The 23835-nt window shown below is 43.9% G+C and overlaps 1 protein-coding gene across 1 annotated transcript in view; it reads right to left on the bottom strand.

Annotated features, from left to right (window-relative positions):
* LOC112104320 (ras-related protein Rab-3B) overlaps nt 1-23835 on the bottom strand; it is a 125207-nt gene that overhangs the window by 92345 nt on the left and 9027 nt on the right. The window contains exon 2 of the mRNA XM_026651829.1: nt 17435-17662. Coding sequence (XP_026507614.1) covers nt 17435-17662 — 228 coding nt within the window. The remainder of the gene's footprint in view (nt 1-17434; nt 17663-23835) is intronic.

Below are 23835 nucleotides of genomic sequence, written 5' to 3'. Positions count from 1 at the left end.
AGCCCCACACATGCCGTTTCTACGAGGCACTGCATTCCATCCTAGGTGCGGCCGCCACCACTACCCCGCCACTGACCGTGGACTCTGACGATGGGGTATTGTCGACGGCCGCTTCCTCGGAGATGTTCGCGGACGGGGAAGATGAGGAAGGAGATGAGGAGGACGAGGCAGTCGACAGCGCATACAAACGCTGATTTCCCCGACAGCCAGGATCTCTTCATCACCCTCACGGAGATCCCTTACCAACCCTCCCAAAGCGTTACTACTGCAAAAGTATCTCAAAATGTCCGGTTTTGCCTGATTACTTTGCCCTAGGCGCTCTACTTTTTAGTCCTTGCCAGTGCAGCTACTGGAAAATTGTGTCAATATGTCTGGGGATAGAGCAGAAATCCTCCTGGGACATCTCCACGAAGCTCTCCTGGAGGTAATTTGAAAGCCTTTGCATTAGGTTCCTGGGGACAGCGGCCTTATTGCGTCCTCCATGGTAGGAAACTTTTCCGCGCCAGGCTAGCAGCAAGTACTCCGGGATCAGTGCCTCGCACAGCATGGCCGCATACGGCCCTGGTTTTTGCTGGCATTCATGCAGCATGCGGTCTTTCTCTGTGTCCGAGATCCTCATCGGAGTGATATCACTCATGGTGACCTGCTTTAAATTAGGGGAATGTTAGTCTTAGGACTGATTGCCTGTTCCTTTACATAAGTGTGACCAGTGGTTTACAGCCACGCGGTGGAGGAGGGACAGGGGCAGCATACAGGAATCTTTCCCGGGGACGGCCGCGATGGGGGTGGGACAGGGGCAGAGTTCATGCTGGCCGGATTGCCGGCAGCAGGAACTGGCCAATGCTAGGGGCATTGCTTTCAACGTGAAAGAGAGCACTGCTATAAATTAAGCTTTCAGCAGCCAAAAGTCTACGGCTTACCATGTCCACCTGCTACCCGAATTCCGCTGTCCTGCCCCGCTTCTGTGATCTGTACTCCAAGACCCCAGGCACTGAATGGGAAGGCCGAAAATTCGACCTTGTCCTGAGTGCGCATGTGATAGGTGCTGTGCATGGTCTTGTTCACAGAGAAAGACTATGTTCATTGTTCACAAAAATTTATCTTTGTGAGGAATTCACTCCCTTTTTCCCATCCCACAGCTGCGAGTGTCTCCTGACCTACCCCGGCATCCCCCTCCCAGAGGCTGGCGCAGATTAGGCCCGAAAGAGAAGGACACAGGACAAGATGTTCTCCGAACTTATGGGCTGCTCCCGAGCCGAGGCGGCACAGCAGACCCAGTGGAGGGAGAACATGTTGCAATACCAGCGATCACACAGCGAACGGGAGGACAGGTGGCGGCAGGAAGACCAGCAGGCGACTCAAACGCTGCTTGGACTAATGAGGGAGCAAACGGACACGCTCCGGCACCTTGTAGATGTTCTGCAGGACCGGAGGCAGGAGGACAGAGCCCTGCTGCATTCTATCTCTAACCGCCCTCCCCCGCCACAAAGTCCCATCCCCCCTCACCCAAAGTCCCAAGAAGGAGGGGCGGCAGGGGCCGTGAAAACAGTCACTCCACCCCTGCAGGCTGCTCAAGTACCAGACGGCTCTCACTCCCAAAGTTTTGATAAGTCCTTTCCTTCACTCCAAAAGCACCTCACCCAAGCCCCCGTCCCAGTGTCATCCCCTAACTGTGTAGTTGTTAATAAAAAATACGTTTCTTAATTACTGTTTCCGTCAGCTTCTTTTAGAGGAGAGTGTGTCTGAAGGGGGGAAAGAGGGTTGGTAATTGGAGAGGACAGTCACCTTTACCAGGGTACAGACACGGGGGAAGGTTCAGCAGCAGGTCACACACACATTGCAGTCACTAGGCACCCTGGTCAGTCTGGGAGGTGGTTTTCATGTTCTGTGTTGGGGGGCTATGTGAGTTTGTGGCGGGGAAGGGCGGTTACAGATCTTATGCAGCAGTCCTTAGCCTGGATGACAGAGCCACGCAGCAGGGGATCTGTAACCGTCCTCCCCCGCCACAAAGTCACATAGCCCCCACACACAGAGTCTCAAAAAGGAGGGGTGGCAGGCTCCGTTGAAACAACCAGTCCACCACTGCGGACCGCTCTAGGAGCAGGAGCCTGTCATTCCTCGAGTTTAGAAGCGTCTTTTCCATCACTACACCCACTCCCCACCACAGTCTGCGTCCCAGTTTCAACTCTTTACCATGAAACCCTTAATAAAGAAAACGGTGTTAATGAACAAAGTTCCATTTATTTTATTTTTAAAGGTGTGTTGGAAGGGGGGCAACGGGGTGAAGGGGGTATGTAACTGGAGGGGATAGTCAACATTAACTGGGTAAAGAAATGGGGGCAGGTTCAGCTTCTCTTTAAACAAAAACTTAATAGTCACAGGTTACCCTGCTCACTGTGGAACCTAGCTTTCAAAGCCTCCCGGATGCACAGCACGTCCCGCTGGGCTCTTCTAATCGCCCGGCTGTGTGGCTGGGTGTAATCTGCAGCCAGGCAATGTGCCTCAACCTCCCACCCCGCCATAAACGTCTCCCCCTTGCTCTTACAGAGATTGTGGAGCACACAGCAAGCTGCTATAACAATGGGGATATTGGTTTCGCTGAGATCAGAGCGAGTCAGAAAGCTTCTCCATCTCCCCTCGAGACGTCCAAAAGCACACTCCGCCACCATTCTGCAATTGCTCAGCTGGTAGTTGAAGAGTTCTTTTTCACTGTCCAGGGTGCCTATATAGGGCTTCATGAGCCAGGGCATTAGCGGGTAGGCTGGGTCCCCGAGGATCACTATAGGCATCTCCACATCCCCAACAGTTATTTTGTGGTCCGGGAAGTAAATACCTTCCTGCAGCCGTCTAAACAGACCAGAGTTCCTGAAAACACGAGCGTCTTGAACCTTGCCCGGCCATCCGACGTTGATGTTTGTAAAACGTCCCCTATGGTCCACCAGTGCTTGCAGCACCATTGAAAAGTAGCCCTTTCTGTTAATGTACTGGCTGGCCTGGTGCTCCGGTCCCAGGATAGGGATGTGAGTTCCATCTATAGCCCCACCGCAGTTTGGGAATCCCATCGCGGCGAAGCCATCTATGATCACCTGCACGTTTCCCAGGGTCACTACCTTTGAGAGCAGTAGCTCAACGATTGCGTTGGCTACTTGCATCACAGCAACCCCCACGGTAGATTTGCCCTCGCCAAAGTGGTTCGCGACTGACCGGTAGCTGTCTGGCATTGCAAGCTTCCAGAGGGCTATGGCCACTCGCTTCTGGACAGTCAGGGTTGCTCGCATCCGGGTGTCCTTGCGCTTCAGGGCAGGGGACAGCAACTCACAAAGTTCAAGGAAAGTTCCCTTACGCATGCGAAAGTTTCGCAGCCACTGTAATTCATCCCAGACCTGCAGCACTATGCGGTCCCACCAGTCCGTGCTTGTTTCCCGGGCCCAGAATCGCCGTTCCACAGCATCAACATGACCCCGTGCTTTGCGAGAGGTCTGTGCCACTCTCAGACTTAATGTCCTCACCGCGCTACCGTAGCCTCCTTGCCCAATTTCTCAGCATCTGCCTCTGAAAAAGGTGGGTGATAAGATGCGAGGTGTTGACAACGGCCATAACTGCAGCGATGGTCGCAGCGGGCTCCATGCTCGCAGTGCTGTGGCGTCCGCGCTGTCACTCACCAGAAAAGTGCGCAAACTGATTGCCCACCGGCGCTTTCAGGGAGGGAGGGCGGGAGTGACGGTTGAATGACGACAGTTACCCAAAACCACCCTCGACACATTTTTTTCCCCAGCAGGCATTCGGGGCTCGACCCAGAATTCCAATGGGCAGCAGGGACTGCGGGAACTGTGGGATAGCTGCCCACAGTGCACCGCTTCCAACGTCGACGCTTGCCCCGTTAGTGTGGACTCACAAAGTCGAATTACTGTTCTTAGTGTGGATACACACGTTCGACTTTGTAATATCGGTTCCACTAATTCAATTTAAGTAAAATCGAACTACTCTCATAGTGTAGACATACCCCAAGAGAAGCCTTCTCTACTCCCTAGTGAAAATTCCACTCAACTCTATTTGAATCCTTCATGGTCTCTCCTGGTTTCTATTGTAGAAGCATTAACCCCAATGGCCAGTAGCTCAATTGTTCTGTTCCTAAGTCTAGTTGTCCAACTGGAACCAATGACAGATTTTTAACTGAAAATTTTCACGAAAGCTCTTTTCCTATTGGACAACTAATTAACATTAGACCATATTCATTAGAACAGGTCTGTACCTTTAGTCAATTGGCACCTCTTCAACAAAATAATAATGTACTAGAATCTGCATTCTGCTTCTTCCCTCTTTTTGTCATATGGCCCTGGATGAGATATTGGAATGATTTTACAAGAGTGATTTTACTGAAGTGAACCAAGAAAGAGCAAATATATTGCATTCATATTCACCATGCAAAGAGATAGTCTAAGTAGCAAGGCAAGAGATGTTGTAGCTTGTAATAAGGTTAAATGCAACCTTGGTATAAGCAGGAACAACTTCACTGCAGTCAATGGAGCTTACATTAGGGTTGAATTTGGCTCATACTTCTCAGTGGAGTACAGCATAAGGCTTATAATGAGATAGCAAAGGGATTAAGGGTGATTAACTATAAACAGAAATAAATCTTGCAGGCCAACTGCTTAACTGTGCAAACACAAAAGTGCCCTACTCAGCAAGCTTAAGCTGTTAGATCAATACAATAGCGCCCAAGACATAAGCAGATACATATTTAAAATAGGACAATTGCATCGTTGATGCAAAACCATTAATTTACAGGGTTTCTGACTGAAAGACTGTAAAAACATCCATGCCTTGTACATGTAATCACTTTTATTTTGCCTGCACGTTTTTTTATATACATCTTAATGTAAAGAAAAGCCTGTTAACTTATGTAAAAGAAGATATTGTATTTTATTTAATTAAACATAAGGGATTATTATTCTGCTTCTGAAAAAAAATACATTCTATAATTTTTTTGTGATCATTCCACATGAAAGTACATCTTTGTGTTTTTATTAAAGAAATATAGTAATAACAATATTAAGCACTTACATACCAAGATAGGGCAAAACTGGAATCTCTAATCTGAATCCCCTTGAATTATGAGGGGCTTTGGGTTCAAATCTCTAGATCCCAACCAGTCTCTGTGGTTTTGGCTCTAAGTTGAAGGGGACTGTTTTCCAGTTCTAGTTTGGATGCAATCTAAATCTCATGAGACCAACCAAAAATGGCAGAGATATTACATGATCAGCTGATTTTATATTTCTGCCAATTTTGATTGAAATCTCCTGAAAACGGCTAGACTATAACCTCACCCATAGCCCTGAATCAGTCTCAGACCAACCCCCGGAACCTCAGCCCATACCTTTTCAGATCCATATATCACTTTCTCAGCCCATCGCTACTTATATAACACTTTATATTTCCAAAGCATTGAATAAACATTAACTAATTGAAGTTTGCTAATGAATGTCAATATTAAGGGTAAACAGAAGTATTTATATAGATTGGCCCCAGACCCACAGATTTACATTTTCACCTACTGAAAAAACTATACAAAGCTACTTTCCAGTTCTGACTTGTTTTCTTAGTTTATATCCCTACTACATTTTATATATAGTCATTCAAAATTATGCCATTTACTTAATATATGTGAGGCACTGTTGCCAACTCTCGCAATTTTATCATGAGTCTTTTGATATTTGGGGGTTTTAAGCTCCAGCTCTTATAGTCATTTTATGTGAAAATTTCAAGTAATTAAAAAAAAAATTAGTACATTTCTAGCTCTCATGGTTGCGGAGAAAAAGCTTGTAAATGTGAACCAGAAAAGCTCAAAAACCAGAAAAAAAAAAAACACACACAAAAAGAGACAGACCCTCAAAATTATTATTTTTTAAAATTTTGGGATACATAAGCCAATCTCATGGTTTTTTAATGCTTGGGGTTGGCAGTCCAGGTGATGAAGTGAACTAGGACTGGAACCACCTTCAGAGCCAGAGGAAGAAATTCCGCTATCCCTGCTTCCACCAGTGATTCATCAGTGTTTAAAGAAGTGGGGTTTGTTTGGAAGGTGGAAGAGTTGAGTCTACTTAACCTGATGCCCTTGCCTGGGTGTGACTAGAGAAGAAATTCAGAGACTGCCCAGACAACATCCCAGTGAGAACTTCAGTGTAGACAGCTGAGGAAGCTGTATTTTGAAGCTCTCTCAGTTTCTCTTGATGTGTGTGTCAAACAACTATTTAAAAAATTGGGTCACCGTCCTCAGAGGTCTTAAGTTACCGGTTTGATTTAACAAAAATACACAGCACCAAAGAAAGGACTCAGTTACAAAGGAAAACTCCTGTTGTACTCTACATACTCAGATTTAATTGTTTTTGTACTATTTCTTCCCTCTCTGTCCCATGCCGGGTACTCCTTAGCCAGGGTTCAATGAGACAAATACCTCTGCACAGAAAATGCCAGTGCTGCTTCCTGAACAAGGAGCAAGAAGGTGCTGATTTACAGGACCACCTGCTTCTTCTCCCTAAGAAACGCCCCTCTGGGACACCTATAGTTCGCCTTGGCTCAGCAGCTTAGCCCATGTTAGCTTTCCCTAAAGGATTTACTTAAGATGTAGAAGTTGTGGGACTCTCCTTGAACTGCAGTGTGATTAAAACAAGTTGTGATGACTGGTTATCAGTACTCTGACCATTCACAGTACAGTCAGAGAAATGGCATACCTAAGGCCTGGTCCACACTAACCCCCCACTTCGGACTAAGGTACGCAAATTCAGCTACGTTAATAACGTAACTGAATTCGAAGTACCTTAGTCCGAACTTACCGCAGGTCCAGACGCAGCAGGAAGGCTCCCCCGTCGATGCCGTGTACTCCTCTCGCCGAGCTGGAGTACCGGCGTCGACGGCGAGCACTTCCGGGATCGATTTATCGCATCTAGACAAGACGCGATAAATCGATCCCAGAACATCGATTGCCTGCCGCCGGACCCGGAGGTAAGTGTAGACGAACCCTTAGAAAACAGCCTGGCTCCTCTCAAACGCCCATCCTTCCCTCTGCAGGGCAGCCCACACGTAGCCACTAGAATAGCCACTTACAAACTGTTGGCAGTGACTCTTCTACATCCACTGTCACTATACAAACCACTACCCGGGTTATGGATGACGATAATGCTACATAAAATACAGAGTACGAATAAAATAATAAGCCTGGCTCTGCCACTAACTTCTTCAACATTTAACTTCTCTTACTCCCCACTTTCCTCCCCTGTAAAATTTGGATAACATTATTTAACTACTTCACAGGGGTTCTGTGGGGCTGTATTAGCTAAAGTTTGTGCTGTGTTTTGAAGAGGAACCGTTCTATGCAGTGTTCACTAATAGCTAGCTTACCTTTCAGGGCAGCATAGAAGATCTCTCTCTTCACTGATTGTAGGTATTACTCATACTTAGCACTTTTGTTTACTGTTTTCCCATTTTCAGAGACACAAGAATGTTTTTTTCTCTGTGACATGTATTTTTACCCCTTTACCAGGCTATTTTTGCCTGTTATTTTTCTTCTCCTATCAGGTCCTTTCCTGCCACAGCAATATTTGGGAAACTACTATTAAGGAAAGGCCCTAGCTTATTTGCTTAATAAAACTACTGGCTTGATTTATATTTAATCAGGAACATGGTTGTTCTTTCTTACGTCCCTGGAGCCTAGATGTTTTTTCATTCTCATGACCCAAAGAGTTTTTGATGCTGCAACGATGAGATGTGTTTTTTTTTTAAAAACCCTTTCCTTTTGCTATGTGGGCCAATTTGTTCTTTTGTCAGTCATGATCTTGGCCATTTTGATTTTCTCTCTCTAGATATCAAATGACAGGGGCCTAGTTTTGATAACTAGAGAGTTAAACTGATGTAAATCCACCTGTGATATTCTATACCTTAGGGGAGCACCCTGTAACCCCCATATTCCTAATTTATATATAATTGTGATATTGCATATAAAGCATGCCATGTAAGGTATATGGGGATCTGCTGAAAGTCACTGTTCTATCTAAATATGTATATCATTAGTGCATATGAAGTTATGGGAATTGTGTTGTATGGTTGTCACTAAAACCTGCTGTAAGTTGGGGGAATCAGCCAGATATTAGCTCCCCAGAGACAACATCAAGGAAAGTAACCAATGCCAGGGCGGGTGTCAAACCACCATCAACAGCCATTGTCCAGTAAGGGAGTTACAATTCAATGATTCATCTGCATAAGGCCACACCAGGGGAATTGCTCAACCTTGCCTGGGGACTCCGCAATGCCAACCAGACATGCCTGGACCTATGTTCTCCAAGCACATGGTACTGAGGGTATAAAACAGAACACAGTGACCCCATGCTTAGCCCTTTTCTCCTCCCCCCACCTACACTGCAAGCAACAAAGACACTCAGAAGACTGAAGACTCCAACAGGGGAGACTGGCCCAGGTTTGAACTATGAACTGCAATATCCAGTGGGGTGAGAAAAACTGCTTAATCTAGATGTTGCCCCGTCTAATAGGGTTGAGAGTTTAGACTGCGTGCTTATATTTTATTTTGGTAACCACTCTGACTTTTTGCCTATCACTTATAATCACTTAAAATCTATCTTTTGTAGTCAATAAAAACTTGTTTTACTGTTTATCTTTACCAGCGAGTTTGCCTGAAGTGTTTGGTAAATCTGCTCAGGTTTACAAAGGCTGGTGTATATCCACTTTCCATTGAAGTGGCGAAACAATTAATAAATAAATAAATAAAATAATAAATAAAGACGGTATATTCCTGAGGTACAAGGCTGGGAGCTGGGGGGATTCAGCTGGTGCCTCTCTCTCGGAGATTCATGAGTGGCTCTGGGAACATTCATGCAATCTAGCTGGGTGTGGGGCTCCAGGCGCTGTTATCACTCAGCACAACCACATGTGGAGGGGTTTGCTGCTTGTCACTAGCAAAGCATTGTGAAAGACAGCCCAGGCTGGAGAGTTAAGGGGGCACAGCGGTCCCACAGTCCCAGGCTGCACCCCGGGGATCCTGTCACACCACTGACTTCAATAGAGTTACTGCTCATATATAGTGGTATGAGGGCAGAATCATGCTCAGTTTATCTTCAGGTCATGCGTAACTACTGCATACATTTGTTAAAATAGAGAATTGTATCTTTTTGAGAAACAAGCTGGTAGCAGCATTTAATCTAGGGTAGGTTTTTATAAAGAATTTATCAGAAATATATTGGGAACTTGAAGCTGTGGGAACAGATGACTCTCTCATCCAACATGCATAATTATCTTCTTGGGGAAGTGTATAATTAACATTAAAATATTACAGTTTACAATTATATTAAGCACTATGACATTCTATTTTTATCTCTTTAAAAAGAAAAATTAACTTAGTTATCAGCATTACTTCTTGGAGTCTCCTCCCCATCAGGTGTGCTCCATAGTAACACTATCATTCAAGTGACAACTAATGCAAATAGCTTTTTAAAATATTACATATTTGCCTTCCGGGCAACTACAGCTGGATTGCTTTTTTAAAAAACGGAAACAGCTATTCAGCTTAATTAGTGGTTGTCAACTTTCAATTTGCCAGCATCCTTTCCACAAAAACAGAATGACATTACTATACCTTATTCACAGCTGTGCATAAGTGCTGGAGAATGTGTCTCTCTCTAACAGTCATCAAAGCTATTAATACCCACTAAAGGTCTAGCCAGTTTAGCATTGGGAAAACTTCTGTTAGTGGAATAAACTGTACACTTCTAGAACCTTCAGGAAAGTGTACCGTTTATTCCATTAACAGAAGTTTTCCCAGTGTCTGTTTGGCTGCATCCTGAAATCATGTTGGAATCTAAATATCCTTTGACCATCTGAATATCAAACCCTTTTTGCCTTTCAATCTGATGCCCAATTTAAAAACTAGGGGTTAGTCTACATTGAAATGCTACAGTAGCACAGCTGTGCCACTGTTGCACTTCAGCATAGCCACTCACTACAGCAACAGGAGAGGGTCTCCTGCAGGGGTGAAAGTAGAAACAGGGACTTACCAGTACGGGGCTGGTTGTACAAAAACGTTGCAAGAGACCATCCCTGCCCTAAAGTGCTTACAGTCTAAATAGACAAGACAAACAAAGGGTGGAGGAAACGGATAACATTTAATGTCATATCATTTTTGTGGTTTTTACCTTAAAAAAAAAAAAAAAAAAAAAAAAATGTTTTCCTCTCTCCCCTGGCTGCTGTGTGAAGGATCCACATAAAGAGCAGGGGAAACTGACTAACTGAATGAAGACAAGGTGCTGTCCAATGCACAAATAAACAAATTGAATTTTAAAAAAAGAAATGTTTTCTCTAATGTCTTTCTTGTCTGATAATCTTAGGTATTACTTGTAACAATAGCAGGTTATACATTGGTAGGCAGAAGTGTTAATTTTTAGAAGGACACCATCAAGTTTAAAACTGCATTTCTGTATGAAAACTTTGTACTTACTACAGTTACAAGCAACTCCTAAGATGATCATGACTGAAAAGTCAGCAAAAAACAAACAAAAAACCCAAAACCTGTTTTTCAGTTTGTGCACTTTGAGTGAAAGTTACCTGTTCTTGTGCTAGCACAGGCTAATATACTATTTAAGTGCCATTAAACCAAAGAATCATTATCAGCTCAGGCACCCAACCCAAAGAGCTTAAGTAGTGAATATTAATTGTGGCCCTCTGTGCATGGGTGAATTTCACCTCAGGTGAATGGGTTTAAGGTCCAATTCTCCACTACATCCAAGCACAGCTGCTGCTCTACAGCCTGCACTCAATTCTCACACTATGTCTGAGTGGCAGCCCCAGGGAATTGGTTTGAGTTTCCTGATCAGGGCTGAGCAGCCTTAACTTATGCCATGGGCATATAATCACTCAGGGACCTTATGCCAATGGGGGTTTGGGTGAGCTCTACTCCTCCACACCCCTTGCTTTCCTGTCCCAGCCATGTACCATCTTGACACACCCTCCTTCCCCTTTCCCAGGGTGGAGAGGACAGATGGCACAGGAGATGGCAGAGCAGCTTCCACCAGCTTTATGCCAGGGGAGAGTTCCCAATCACAGGGTACATTCTCCCCTGGCCTTCTCTGGCTGCTTTAAGGCTGATATGTGGTACAAATTGGCCGTAGCAAACCAGAGAATCCCAGCTAAGATCTTCAAGTCCCCAGTTTACATTGATCATTATTCCAGAAAAGGAGAGGTAAAATACAGCTAAGCACTGCTCATTCTGTGATCATTCTGATCCATCATATATGATGGAGATGAAAACAAGGAAACACATGGAAGGCAATTTCAATGTGAGTTAGGGTCCTAAATTTGAGGATCTGGGCCTTAGTCTTTCTGTGCCTCAGTTCTCTATCTGAGAAATAGGAATAATAGCACTTGTCTACCTGTGCTAAGAGGATACAAATGTGTAATAAAAGTTTGTCAGGCTCTCGGATATTACAGTAATGTGAGCCACATCTGTATGTGATGGATAGTAAGAAAGAGAACCCAGGAATCTTGAAACCCAACATTCCACTGTTGTCTCACAATTAATTGTCTAACCAACTGGCAAAGTGTGCGTTGTGCCCTCCCCCTCCAGGGGCTGATCCACAGAAGAGTATAACCTACTTATATCACCAGTTACTGTGTTAGCTAAAATGGAAGAGGTCTAATGCAATGGCTATGAAGATCCTTGGCACAAACCCTGTCTAGTGTGGTGTGCAATCTGTTTTTTTCAGCCAAGTTCCGCCAGCAGTTATCCTGATGTAAATGTGTTGTAAATTCAGACTACCACTGAAGTTAGTGGAATTATTCTGGGTTTTGGTCACTGAGTGAGTTTGGCCTTTTGTATTTATCTCTGACAGCGTTGCTCTTGAGGTCTGTTGTATATATATCCATTGTGACCTAAACCAATATTCACATAAACATATTAAACATGTGGAAACCAGTTAAAGAATAATAAAGCCATTCTTGCACCATCCCTTCCTAAAATCAAAATCACTTCCATTCATTCATACCACATCCCTCTGGATCTATACAATATGCCTTTTACTGGCTGCTAGGCAACCTGAACACAGTTCTAAGTAGTAGCTGTATATGTTTGTTAAGAATGTACAAAGTTACCCCTGTGGTTTATTTATTATTTTTAAATAATGAGGAAACACCATAACCCCAAATAGAATGGCTTTCCTTTCTGATCAGTAATTAATATCTCTGGGAATACAGAACTGTTTGTCAAGAGACAAGTAATCCTGAAACACACGTATGACAAGGTTATAAATTAGCTTCTTACAAATATGCAGTAGATGAGATTCTTTCTGCCAAGCGGGATTTTTTTTTAAATGCCAGTGATATAAATGAATACACTGTAACCAGCTTTTATGAACTATGTTTACAGAGAAATCCTAAAACACAAAATGGTTTATTCATTATCTTTCACCAATTCAATTCAATTCTGGAAAATTCTAATTTAAAGCAATTTATTCAACCCTTTGTACAAAACCACCTTCATAAACAAAAGCAGAATAATATGCTAGATGAATAAAAATTACAGTGCATACAACAAAGTACGCAGAGAGGTTTTTTTTTTTTTTTTAAACTGAATTTAATTATTACATTTCTTATTCCCTCTCAGGGCAAAATATGTCATTTTGCACTCCAGTAACAGAAGTTTTACAAAGCAATTGTATCTTTAAAAGTATTATTCATGTTTTTGTGCTTTAATATGTTTTCTCCTATTCCCAACCCAAGAGGTAAAAACACTATTCACAGATCTCAAATAGGATCATTTATTAAATTCCTGACTCAAACTAGAACAGCTGTGGGGAATCCTTTTGTAAGGATTGATTAGGGCCCTCCTTTATTGATCATTAACACCTAACTAATCATTAAATCTTTGTGCATAAAATGTGAACTTCCTAAAACACATGCACAGAAATAAGATCTCCATCTTGCAAACACAGATCAATTTCTACTAGACATTTTAATACCAAAGCACATTAGCTAGGTTACAATTGTCTCTGACTGGCAAGCTGTTACGGTCTTTACTGATTGGCACTCGGAAAAGGTGTGAAATTCTCTCATCTTTGAAAACATAAAAGAAAAATCAAAGAAACTACTACTAGTCTGAGCTTCCCACCAAATTGTCCATTGTTTTGATCAATGTAAGCAAAAGGCAAACCCCATCAGCACCAAGAGGGAGTGGTTCTAGGATAATAATTCTGATTCATAGCAATTAATGATCACTATGAGGTACACTTACTACAACTGGCTTTCTTCCTCCCCCATGTACTGCATGATAGCAGATAAAACTTTTATAGATGGCCACTTGAATGCCACTACAATTCCAGTCTGCCAAGGCTACATCATTCAAAAGGGCTTCATGACTGTCAAACTGAAAAAGATGTCAGAGCAGAGAACATTATATGTCCCTAACAACGTTGCTCCATGAAATTTGATACTCAAAGGAAACTCAAGGGGTTCTTTAAATAATTACCTCGTCCTTCTTACTGTAGGAAATAATTTTGTGTTACGACTGATCAAGTAAGAGTTGCTGTTAAGGTTCATTGGCCTTAATTTAAATAAAAAGAAAAACGTTAGCATGACCTTGTCCGGAAAGCCACAAAGTAAAACAGTGAAATTTCCAATGAGATTTCATTTAATCCAGAGTACCACATGCCTGGCCATTGTCTATATTAGCCAACCTCAGACCCTGAATCCTCTACTGGAACAGCTCCACCAGGCCAGAAGCCTCTAGTTTCAGCAAGGCTCAGTTGGTTTTAACTACTGTGTTGTTTAACTCTCCGACAAAGCCTTACAAAGCTGCTATTAGTTCTAACCCAGCGCACCTGCACCCATGGAGAGCTGCTGGTGTAGACACATCTGTATAGTGAATGTGCTCTTTCAAGTTAAGTGATAGAATGGTGTTGATGCTCCAAATCAGTCACGGGCTACTTTCACAGCTAATTTATTTAGGATGAAATTCATTCCCATGCAGAAGGTCAGCACAAGAGCTAGGCACCATTTAAGTCCCACTTAAGACCTCAAAACAGGATTTAAGTCATGTGTAGGTTTTGTGCTGACTCTGCACAGTGATAAATTTCACCCACTGTTATCCAAAGACACTGTCAAGGTAAAAAGTCATGGGCCTGATTCTCCTCTGCCTTATGTCTCATGTAATGTTTTGCACCCACTTCACAAAGATGTAAACAACTGCACAAGATTCAAGGCACTGGAGAATCAGGTCCCACAAATTTCAAAATAAGATATCTTATTTCCTTTGTTACTAATAAACTTTGCATTACTAAAACAAAGAATTTTCCAATTATTTTTCAAGACGTAAACTGTTTGTTTACTTTTTGCTCTTCATAGTTAACAGCCAATTTCATTTTTGTTTATAGTCAGTTTCACCCATTGTTCTGCTTCTCATGCACTAATACAAAGAAAAGCCTGACCCTGCTCCCTCATTCACATTGAGTAGTATCTTTCTCTGCATATGGTCCCATTGAAATCAATGGGGAGTGGTACCATCAGTTTTTAAACAGATTAGAACCTAATGTAGGCTCTGTAAGAAAAGAAGCAAAATTAACACCAGGAGATACATTTACAAGAAAACAATTCCTTTCATCCACCTACGAGCGCTCAGTTGCATTTTGTGCCTTGTAAGGGCTCAGATTTTGGTCTGTTAATAGCCACCACTACCATGCTTTGCTTAATGCTTACATTCAAACTACAGATTCAGGTTTATGACAAGAGCAAATGAGCTCAAAACAGGTTGAAATATTAAGTGGTTTTAAAAGGTACCTACTTAAAATCTTTGTTAAAACTCTTAAGTTATGGTTCATATTACGGATCTGTGAAAGAGAGATAAAAATAAAAGCACTTCACCCTGGAATTGTTGATTTAAAATGAAAAATTAAGTACTTAACATCACTAATGTTGTTGATACTCTAATATTACAAATCCTACTATTTTAGTGACTTCTCTCTGAAAAAGCAACATAGTATATTATCTCTTTTCAAGTTTAAGGCTTTTCCAGAAGACTTCAAACATATTTATTTAAAACTTTTGATTAATTCTAAATTTTATTTAGAATGTTCTTGATAAACCTCACATAACTTTACAGAGTTTGCCTTCCTTTTACAAACTTCATTAACAGCAGGGACATGATGTCCTGTAATAAAGTCAAACACAGGAGGAGAAACATGTTTAATTTGGTAATGGCTTTAAACTCTGAAATATCCTCATAACCCAAATACTAAATCAAATAATTTCACAGCTAGGTCTGTGCCAACCTATATATCAGTTTTATTTTATTACCAGAATCTAGCAACATGGCAAAGATCGTATTGCTATTAAATCTGTTGTACCTTGCACCTGGATACATAAGAGATCAAATTAATTATATATTTACTATGGAAAATGCTTTAGTTAAAAAAAAAAAAATCCTCTGATTAGATGCCCACTCAAATCAGGACAGCAGCAGTTCAGAATGATGTGCTTTGTACAGTGGTATATTTTAATCTAGAAACTAAAGGATTAGTTATGAATCCATTGCGTATGGATTAATTAGAACACTGTGCATCTGCCATTTTTCTATTGGCTAGAAATGTCTGGAAAATGATAACACATTGTTTCAACTAACCTTATATCCGGTGCCTCTGTTTAATTAGTCTGGAGACAAAGCTATACAGAGAACCATTTTAAGCTGCTGCAGCTGGCTCTCTGGAATTTGGTTTGATAGCTGCCCTTCTCTCTCCCTGTTTGATATCTTTTTCACGTGTTTAATACAAATGGGAGTATTTTGCTAGGGAATTCCAAGTGGGTGCTTTCTAATTCTTCAAAATACAAAAGCCTGAGCACAGCTTTCCAACACAGTTTGAATGCAAATTTTCTGGGGTATCTGAAAGGTTAAACACTATCAGGGTCAATTTTGCTGCATAAATGAATTTGAAGTCATCTGTCACATGTAATAAAAAAATGTTTCTAAAACATTTGCACTTCATAAAAGAAACATGATGAACTCATAGCATGGTTGCTTAGTTGTAGCCCTGTGCTGTACTCTGTAGTTCAGGAATCTTAGATATTTTGCTGACTTGACAGTGAAATTCTGGCTCATTGCAGAAATTATATGACTGCGTTTTTGTATGAATCTCTCCTTCTAGTTGACATTTGATGTGGTTTCACCAGAGCTGTCTTTTAGCACCCTTTAACGGAGTGGCACCCACCTCTTGCAAGTGCCCCCTGGCCATGTGCATGTGCCTGTACTCTTTCAGTTTATGATGACCCTGTCAGCGGTTTCAATGACTCAGCCCTCCAGCTGAGTCCCACACAATCTGTAGGTAATACAAACAAAACGAACCCCTTCCCAGACAATCCAACAGAGACCTATCGCAAGGCCTCTCAGTCTTTATACAGTCCCAGGCCTGGTATTGAGCTGTACCCCCAGGCCTTCTTCTCTGGAGGCAATGGTTTTGCCCACTCTGAGACTTTCTGGCCCCAGCTCTCCAGCTGGGCCACTAACAGTTTAGGACCCCTTCCAGTGGTGTGTCAAATATTCAGGCCACTTCCCCAGTGGCTAATGGCCGCTTCCCGCGCAGTCTCTCTAGGCCGCTTGGATTGCTTCTCTACTGCCCTTTTTCTGTGACAGGTGTGATAAGTAAGGCTACGATTTAGTCATGGGTATTTTTAGTAAAAAAAAAAAGTCATGGACAGGTCATGGGCAATAAACAAAAATTGATGGCCCGTAACTGAGCCATGACTTTTACTAAAAATAGCCCTGACTAAATCTTGGGGGGGGGGGTACTGCTCTGGGGGGAACTGGGAAGCTGCTGCTGGGGGTGGGAACCAGAGGGCCAGCAGCACCAGCTGCTGGGGGCCGCCCCCAGGACCGCTGCTCAGGCAGCCGCACCGGCCGCTGCAAAGGCGATCCCCGGGGCCAGCCACACCGGCAGCTGTAGAAGTCATGGAGGTTGCAGAAAGTCACAGAATTCATGACTTCCGCGACCTCCATGACAGACACGAAGCCCTAGTGATAGGACCCAGAGGCCTCCAGCAGGGAGCCTCTGAGCCTGGTATACCATGTCACACACCCTCACTCCCTGTAGCTATGTGTAGGAGGACCCTCAGTAGTTGGAGTGAATTCACCTGTTTCTGCTCAGCAGTGCAATATTGCAGGAAGATGCAACTATATTTGGTGGATATGAGCTGATCAGATTTAATGTCTCCAAGTGTGGGGAAAAGATACAACCACACAAAACCCCATGAATAATAAACCTAGAATAATCCAGGATTTACTTTCAAAAAGCCAAATGCTTCAAATTATTTTGTTCTTAGCATTTATGATTACTTTTTCTGGTATATCTTTGCTCAAGTTTAAATAAAATATTTGGAAAGTGCCAGCACTTACCCAGATCTGCAGTTTCACCCGCTTGTCATTCCTGTAAACAGTTTTCACTTTGAAGTCAATTCCGACTGTGCTAACAAAAGCTGGTGTGAAAGTGTCATCAACGTATCTGAAGAGGAAGGACGTTTTGCCCACACTGCTGTTGCCAATGATCAGGAGTTTGAACATGTAATCGAAATTTTGGTCTGAAGCATCATTGTGTCTGTATCTGGCATCTGTTACTGAAGCCATCTAAGAAAATGATAATGACACAGAGCAAATTTAAGAGTAGTTTAGTGTTAACTGTCCTCAACTCAGCATCTCATACTTAACATGTATCCCTTCTTTCTTAAGCATTTGTATTTTCCCCCACTTAAATAACTTTGAAATCATCTATGTGGAGCCTAATTTTTAGCTCCCATCATGTACCAGTGCATGTAGAGACCGCTCTAGCCCACTGCTGGGGGCCTTAATCAGGAATATTTGGGGGGGGGCTTCCCCACACACAACACATACTAAAAAAGCAAACAGGGGGCCCCAAGCAATTGCTTAATCTTCCTATGCATAGCACCAACACTGAGAGCATGTGTAATCAGGGCCGGCTCCAGGCACCAGGCACCCAAGCTGGTGCTTGGGGCGGCACCTGGAGGGGGGCGGCGGCGCGGCACTCCGGCCGCTGGGGAGAGCGGGGCCACAGCAGGGCTCGCCGCCCTCCCCCCAGCGCTCTGGCCGCCCTCCCCCCGGCCGCCGGGGGGGAGAGCGGGGAGCCCCTGCCGGGGGGGAGGGGGGGCGGCCGAAAAAGCCAGAGCCGGCCCTGTGTGTAATTTTCAAGCCCAGGCCATAAATGTGATGCACAGATCTGGATTCATCAAACGGATAAATTGGTGATTTTAGGTTTTTCAACTATTAACAGAGAAACAGCATTCTTACTCAAAATTACAGAGTACTTCAATAAGCTGCTGAGAACTGAAATCTCCATTACAATGCACCAGCTTGGCAGCTGGGACAATTCATTTAGGCAGCCACGGTGGGTAGGTAAACAGAAATAGTTTCATTAACGACTACTAGAGAAAACTAGAATTTCCTAAATACCAAACTGTGCTAGCTGTGCTGGTTGTCTATCACTAGAGAGGATCTTTTAAAGTTTCCTACAAATATTGGGGGGGGGGGAGGTGTCTCACTAAGTCCATCCATTATTTATCCGCGTTCAAAATAGTAATTAATATAAATGGCATCTGGAACTGTCCGTGGCATTTATTTATTTATTTTATTTTTTGTTTATTGTGACAGATTATACTACCCCTTTGGGTAGAGCTCAGGGGCGGCTCTATGTTTTGTGTTGCCCCAAGCACGGCAGTCAGGCGACTTTCGGCGGTGCGCCTGCGGGAGGTTCGCTGGTCACGCGGATTCGGTGGCATGCCTGCGGGAGGTCCGCCGGTGCCGCGCCATCGGCGTCCCTGCCACCGAATTGCCACCGAAGCCACGGGACCGGCGGGCCTCCCGCAGGGATGCCGCCGAAAGCCGCCTGCCTGCCGCTCTCACAGCGACCGGCAGGCCACCCCCCCGCGGCTTGCCGCCCCAGGCACGCGCTTGCTGCGCTGGAGCCGCCCCTGGTAGAGGTAGAGGGATACTGGCCCTGGGGCCAACTGAGAAGCGTTACTTAAAACCCCCTCCTTCTCCTGTGCTCCTTGGTAGGATTTAGTGACCATGCAGAAAAAGGTTAAATTATCTGAAAAGTCAAGGTAGCTGGAACTCATCAGGCAACCATAGCTCACTGCTTTAACTTACAAGGCAGGAAAAGAGACACAAGGTGGGAAAGGTGATACCTTCTATTAGACCAGCTTCTGCTGGTGAGAGCGAGCTCTCGAGCTTACACAGAGCTCTTCTTCAGGTCTCCTAGGACTAACACAGCTACATCACCACTGCATAAGGCAGGAAAAAACAAGCAGGGGCTGCTCTGACCAGAGCAGGAGACTGTGGAAGCTCAGTCAGAAAAGAGGTTTCTGTTTATCTTTTCATCGCTGTTCATGGGCGTAGACAACTGGGGATGTGGGCCAGGCTTTAGCCTCTCCAAAAATTTAAGGACTGCATCAATAAAGGAAACATTGACTTTGGAACAGAAGTTTGTCTGCTTTTGATAAAGTGAGCTAAACAAATGTAGTCATGTATCAGAGGGGTAGCCGTGTTAGTCTGGATCTGTAAAAGCAGCAAAGAGTCCTGTGGCACCTTATAGACTAACAGACGTATTGGAGCCTGAGCTTTCGTGGGTGAATACCCACTTCTTGGGATGCATGTCTATAAGGTGCCACAGGACTCTTTGCTGCTTTTACAAATGTAGTCATGGTGCAAAACTACTCATTAAAGCAATGTTCAACAGTTATTACAGCCACCACCTCCCGAATAAAAAAAAAGTTGTCTACGTCCCTGCTGTTTGTATCCTGGTAGGGGAACATTTTCATTTATGGACGGTGTTTGTCACTGAGAGGAGAGGCCAGAGGGCCTGGAGTAGTTTGCCCGGTGACAGATACATGGAGTATTTCATTTCTAGACCACTGGTTCAAGTCTAGCCTGGGGCAACAGTGACTGGCAGTCGATGACTGTTCAGTGGTTTATGTGAAATGAGACAGGCTGAGTGCAGTTCTGAGTGGAGGCAGCCGTCTTCTAACAGCCCTCTTCTTGTTGGCAGGATCAGAGGTCAAGGTCTGAATGGGCCTAAAGACAGAACTCCCCACTCATCCCAGAAAGTTATTCTATCCCATTCCTGAGCACATAGTCGAGAGCCCAAATGGTCTTTGGGAGTGAGCCCTCCGGGAGGGGGTGTTCTGTTTTTTTAACCTGTCACAGGGTATCCAATGCTGCCTTCCCCTTCTATTACTCTGTTTATCCACTGCTAAAGGGAGCCTGCTGCCAAGTAAAGGAAGCAGTGACAGGAGCTAGGTGTACTGCACTAAACTTTCCGTACCCTCAAGACTCACAACTCCCCTAAAACCCATTATACCCTGGTGCCTCGCAGAGGGAGGGAAGGAGAGAGCCAAGACTGGTACAGGGAGCTTAGGGCCAGAAGGGGCCATTAGATATCTGTTCTGACCTTCTGTCTATTACATTTAATCCAGTTACCCCTGTAACCCTGATTCCTTAAGTCCCTTTGAGTCCAGTGGTTGGACTAGAGTCATGGCCTCTCTTTCAAACATCCGACATTTCAAGAGAAAAGTCACTCACTTTAGTCCCACAGTTCCCTACTTTCTATTCACCTTTGGTGTCCCCTTACATTTATTGTGGAAAGTTATTGACACCACAACTAAAGAATCATTGCACTGAAGTGATAGAAAGGACTGTTTACTCTCATGTAGTGAATCCCATGGCATCTTACCTTCCTGCTTGAAGAAGGTTATGTTCCCACTCTTTTGGAACTTTGTCACACACTGCTACCCACATTTGGGCCCAGGTAGGTTGAGCGCTATGGAGCAGAGGAATCCTATCCAGTACTTGATCTAAGGCCTCATCTACATACAGAATTGCACCAGTTTTACTAAAATCCACTTAAAACCAATTTCATTAAACTGGTACACAAACCCATCCATTTAAACCAGGATTTTATCAATTTCTTATGGAATTAGGAAAACCAAAATAAGCCTAGTTTAAACCAAAGTAAGTGTCCATGCAAGGGTTTGCATCAGTTTAACTAAAGATATGATTTTAAACTAATGCCACCTGGACTACAAGGCCTACCTGTTTTACAGACTATCCAATGTGTACAGTTTATTCAAGAGCACCTAAAGCAACACTTAAACACTCAGTAACATCGCTGCCTGCAGCAAAAACTTCTGCACAATTACCCTAGGTGAGGCTGAGATTCTGTCCATTATATATATTTTTATTTTAATATTAAATGAGGCTAAGATCCTTTGCAAACTCACCAACAAGATACAGTATGAATTTTCTTCTCACCAGCATAACAGGAAAATATTCTTTTATTCATGACTTTTGGATCCGAGTAGGAATTTTAAAGCAAAGCTTCAAACTAGCTGCTCACTCACACACATACACATGCATAGCCCCAATTTCTGATACTGTATTGGAGATCTGGTCATTTATTATACAGCTAAGAAGACCCACCAATTTCTCTGTCTTAATCAATGTGTACTATCCCCATAATGGAAGAAAATCAGAGGCTTCACATTTAAAAGTACCTACTCTTCTTGATACACGTATCAGCACCAGTGCTAATGGGAACATGTGCTGATGGGAAGGAGATCATTTTCTTCATTTCATATTCCCCCAGAGAGAGACAAGGTGGGTGAGGTAATATATTTTATTTATTCACCCGTATGCACCAGATTCATCACCATCATCACTTAAAGCCTGGTCATTTCTAGAATTACAGTTAGACTTCAATAGACAAGTGACCCACTGATTAAATCTGAATCAGTCTTTTCTGTATATCACCACCTTTGTGGAATCCATTCACCAAATCCAACATGGTTTTTAATATGAAGTACTGCTGCTATCCCTGGACCCACAGATTGCTATAATCAAGAGGGCAAACGGCTGCAAATGCTTCTTTCAAATCTCTGTTAAAAAAGCAATTACAGAATGTGACTGGCCAGTATAGCTTTCAATTGAAGCAGTTTAAAAAATAAAAAGTGAGTGATTCTTGGAAAGAACATTCTGCTGTTTTCACAGAAGAGCAACTCTAGATGGGTCGTACAGAGATTTTGAAGCACTCAAGATCTGTGAGCTGAACCACAGCAATCACAAGAGGAGTTAAAAGTCACAGCAGTGTCAGGAGGTCACAAAGTTTCAAAAACTCTTTCAAGTTCCATTTTCTTGCTTGAACTTTTCCCCCCCGTGACAGTTTGGAAATCTCTCTTTGTACAACTTACACATTCTGTTTGGTATTACGGACTCTCTATATGTATGGGGGCGGGGTCATTAAACCTGGATGGTTTTCTCTTCAAATAGAGGCACCCTATGTCAATGAGCTAGCTAGCACTCAGAAAAAAGGGGACTTGCAGATGTGGGGGTGATTGAAGACTCCCCACTCTTTTCAGATCACTGTAAACACTGACTGAAAGGGTCAAAGAGACGGTACTCCATGGTCCAGAGAAGAAGCCAAGCGCTACAGAGGGTATGTGGACACGGGAGAGAATCCTACCACCTCAGAGCAGTGTTTCTCAACCTTTTTGATACTCGTGACCAGCTTGCTGTCTTCCTAAACTGTGTCAGGGAGATCTCAGTGCCTGTCCATGGGCCGGTCATTGAGAAAGATTGCCTTAGAGGACTTTGATTAAATCATAGGAACAGAGGACACAGGACTGAAAGAGGCCTTCTGGGTCACTGAGTCCTGTCCCCAGACATCGCAGGGAATCCTGCCCTCTAATCCCATCCAGAAACTTATCAAGCTCCATCTTAAAACTAGACAGGTTGTTTGCCCTATTGGAAGGCTGTTGCAGAACTTCACTCCTCTAGTGGTTAGAAGAAGGTTTCTAATTACCAGCTTAAATTGCTTCATAGCCAGTTTATACCCATTTGTTGTTATGCCATTTCCCAAATCCCAGAGAACACACAGGAGTGGTGAGGAATCTCAGGCAGGGAATGGTGTACGAGTAGCAGAGCATGGCTGCAACATAAGCACCATTGCTGGCCTACTGTGGCACTCCTGGTGCTCCCTGCCTCAGTTTCCTTCCCCAAGATGGGTCTCCTCAGTTCTCCACACACCAGTCCATGCTGGAGATATGGTTTAGCCCTCTGGCCAAGTCACAAACAAAACTTAACCCCTTCTGGGATTGCAAAAGTCCAACTAAGAAGTCCCAACAAACAAAAAGGTTTTTCTGCTCTTTGGGGCTTCTCTTCAGTCTGCCCTCTGGGCCCTGTTCCCAGCCACTTTCTGGGCTACCTTTGAGAGTCTTTCTAGCTCTGGGACAGAGCATTCATCCCCAGTCTGGTTCCTCTGGAGTACCACTCTCCATCCCTCCTGGACTCTGTTCCTTGTGTCTTTCCTGGCTCTGGTATAGAGCACTGGGCCCCAAAGCTGGTTCCCCTGGAGTACCTGGCCTCCTGCAGACCCTGGCTCAAGGCCTTCCACAGGAATCTACCCACTCTCTGTGGTTCCACTCCTCAAATGGAGCTCTCTCAGCCCTTTTATAAGGCCTGGGTGTCCATTAAGCCAGTGGTCCCCAAATTGTGGGATTTTCCCCCCTAAGGGGGCACAGAGGAATGTTCCGGGTGGCACAGCAGGGTCTGGGCCAGCCCCCACAGGAAGTGGGGAGGAAGCAACATCCAGCCACGCCCTGCCCCCATCTGCACCCCTGGACTCAGCCCCTAGCTCCCAGCCTGACTGCGGGTCCACACCCAGTCCGCGGCTCCAGCTGCCATCCCCAATCCAGCCACAGCTCTACTGCCAGCCCCAGACCTGCAGCTCTGCT

The sequence above is a fragment of the Terrapene carolina genome, unplaced genomic scaffold, assembly GCF_002925995.2.
Source record: "Terrapene carolina triunguis isolate 2854851 unplaced genomic scaffold, T_m_triunguis-2.0 Scaffold103, whole genome shotgun sequence".
NCBI lineage: Eukaryota > Metazoa > Chordata > Testudines > Emydidae > Terrapene > Terrapene triunguis.
This window is presented reverse-complemented; position numbering and strand designations above follow the sequence as displayed.